General features: G+C 51.3%; 1 protein-coding gene across 1 annotated transcript in view; it reads right to left on the bottom strand.

Annotated features, from left to right (window-relative positions):
* Positions 1 to 652: 652 nt before the first annotated feature.
* The window catches only part of gata2a (GATA binding protein 2a), a gene marked incomplete at both ends in the record, with an annotated part of 11,262 nt that continues 10,618 nt past the window's right edge, over positions 653 to 1,296 (bottom strand). The window contains one exon of the mRNA XM_080545889.1: positions 653 to 946. Within this exon, the coding sequence (XP_080402015.1) occupies positions 653 to 946 (294 nt within the window). The remainder of the gene's footprint in view (positions 947 to 1,296) is intronic.

The following is a 1,296-nucleotide window of genomic DNA, read 5'->3' as shown; positions in this document are numbered from 1 at the left end:
AAAGTCTGTTCCAAAACAGGTGAACAGGTTGTTGGTGTATAATCCAGCATGTGAAGGAGTCTGTCGGGTATGGGCAGTCTTGTTCGGACCGGTTCAGACTGGTCCAGACCTGTTCAGACTGGTCCAGACCGGTCCAGACTGGTTAAGATGTTCAGATGCCTCCACTGATGGCCGCAGCAGCCATGGACAGTGGCAGCAAGGCAGGGGGATCATGGGGGGGAGGACCTCCTTCTTGTCTCTTCTTTTATAGGGTGGGAGGGGGGGGTACCAAAGTGACTTAGTAAAAAAAAAAGGCAAAAGCAACTATGAACATCTCCAATTCGCACCCATGAGTCTCCGTCAACCACACACTTAAAGGGAGAGCCAAGCGACTCCATCTCCATCGTTCCTCTTCATCTTCATCTTCTCACTTGACAAGAGTCCTGCTACACCTCCTCCTCCTCCTCCTCTTCATTTTCTCAGGCGGCCAGGAGTGACAGGAGCGCATTTCGAGACAAATGTCTTCATAGTCTATCCCCGTTCACAACCTCTACAGATACAAGCAGTCCACTCAAATCCTTCGGTTGTGTGGAGAACAAACCAAACAGTAGTGGTGGTGGTGATGGTGGTGCGATGGAGGGGTTATGGGGGGAGGGTGGGAGGGGGGGGCACTTCAGTGAGGCTCAGCCCAGACTGGGGAGCGACTGGTGTGGTGGGGGTGGCCGAAGGAGGGGTGGATGGGCGTGGGGGTGGGCAGCATGTGTCCGGAGTGGCTGAAGGGGGGCAGGTGACCCATGTGGGTCATGTGTCCCATGTGGCCTCCGCCGAAGGGCGAGGACCTGTCGTGCATGCACTTGGACAGCTCGTCGAAGCCGTCGCCGGCCCGTTTGCTCCTCTTGGACTTGCTGGACATCTTGCGGTTGCGTGTCTGGATGCCCTCCTTCTTCATGGTGAGCGGCCTGTTGACCTGTGGTGAGCCAGGGGGAAGGAGAGGGGGGGGGAGACATGTTAGCCACGGAGAGACCTTGTACCAGGCAGACCTTGTTACAAGCTTGTTATAAGCTTCATATGAAAGCATCAACATTAAATCATGTCATCACAAAGTACTGATTCAGTATTAGTCAATGCAGTGGTATGAAAAGTCATCTGTAATAACTCAAACATTTGTTATCACTTCAAATGATGTAGGAAATAAACAGAGGGGAAATTTACCATGCTATCAATGTTGTGGATCAGATACAGCTGATAAAAGAGCAGTTTGCGGATTTGTCTTGTTTCAAATTAAACAGAATTCATCACAACTCATCAAGAATACAT

This window comes from Nansenia antarctica, assembly GCF_963989245.1.
Source record: "Nansenia antarctica genome assembly, chromosome: 15".
Classification (NCBI taxonomy): domain Eukaryota; kingdom Metazoa; phylum Chordata; class Actinopteri; order Argentiniformes; family Microstomatidae; genus Nansenia; species Nansenia antarctica.
Note: the sequence above shows the minus strand (reverse complement) of the source record. Positions and strands in the feature narration are given on the sequence as shown.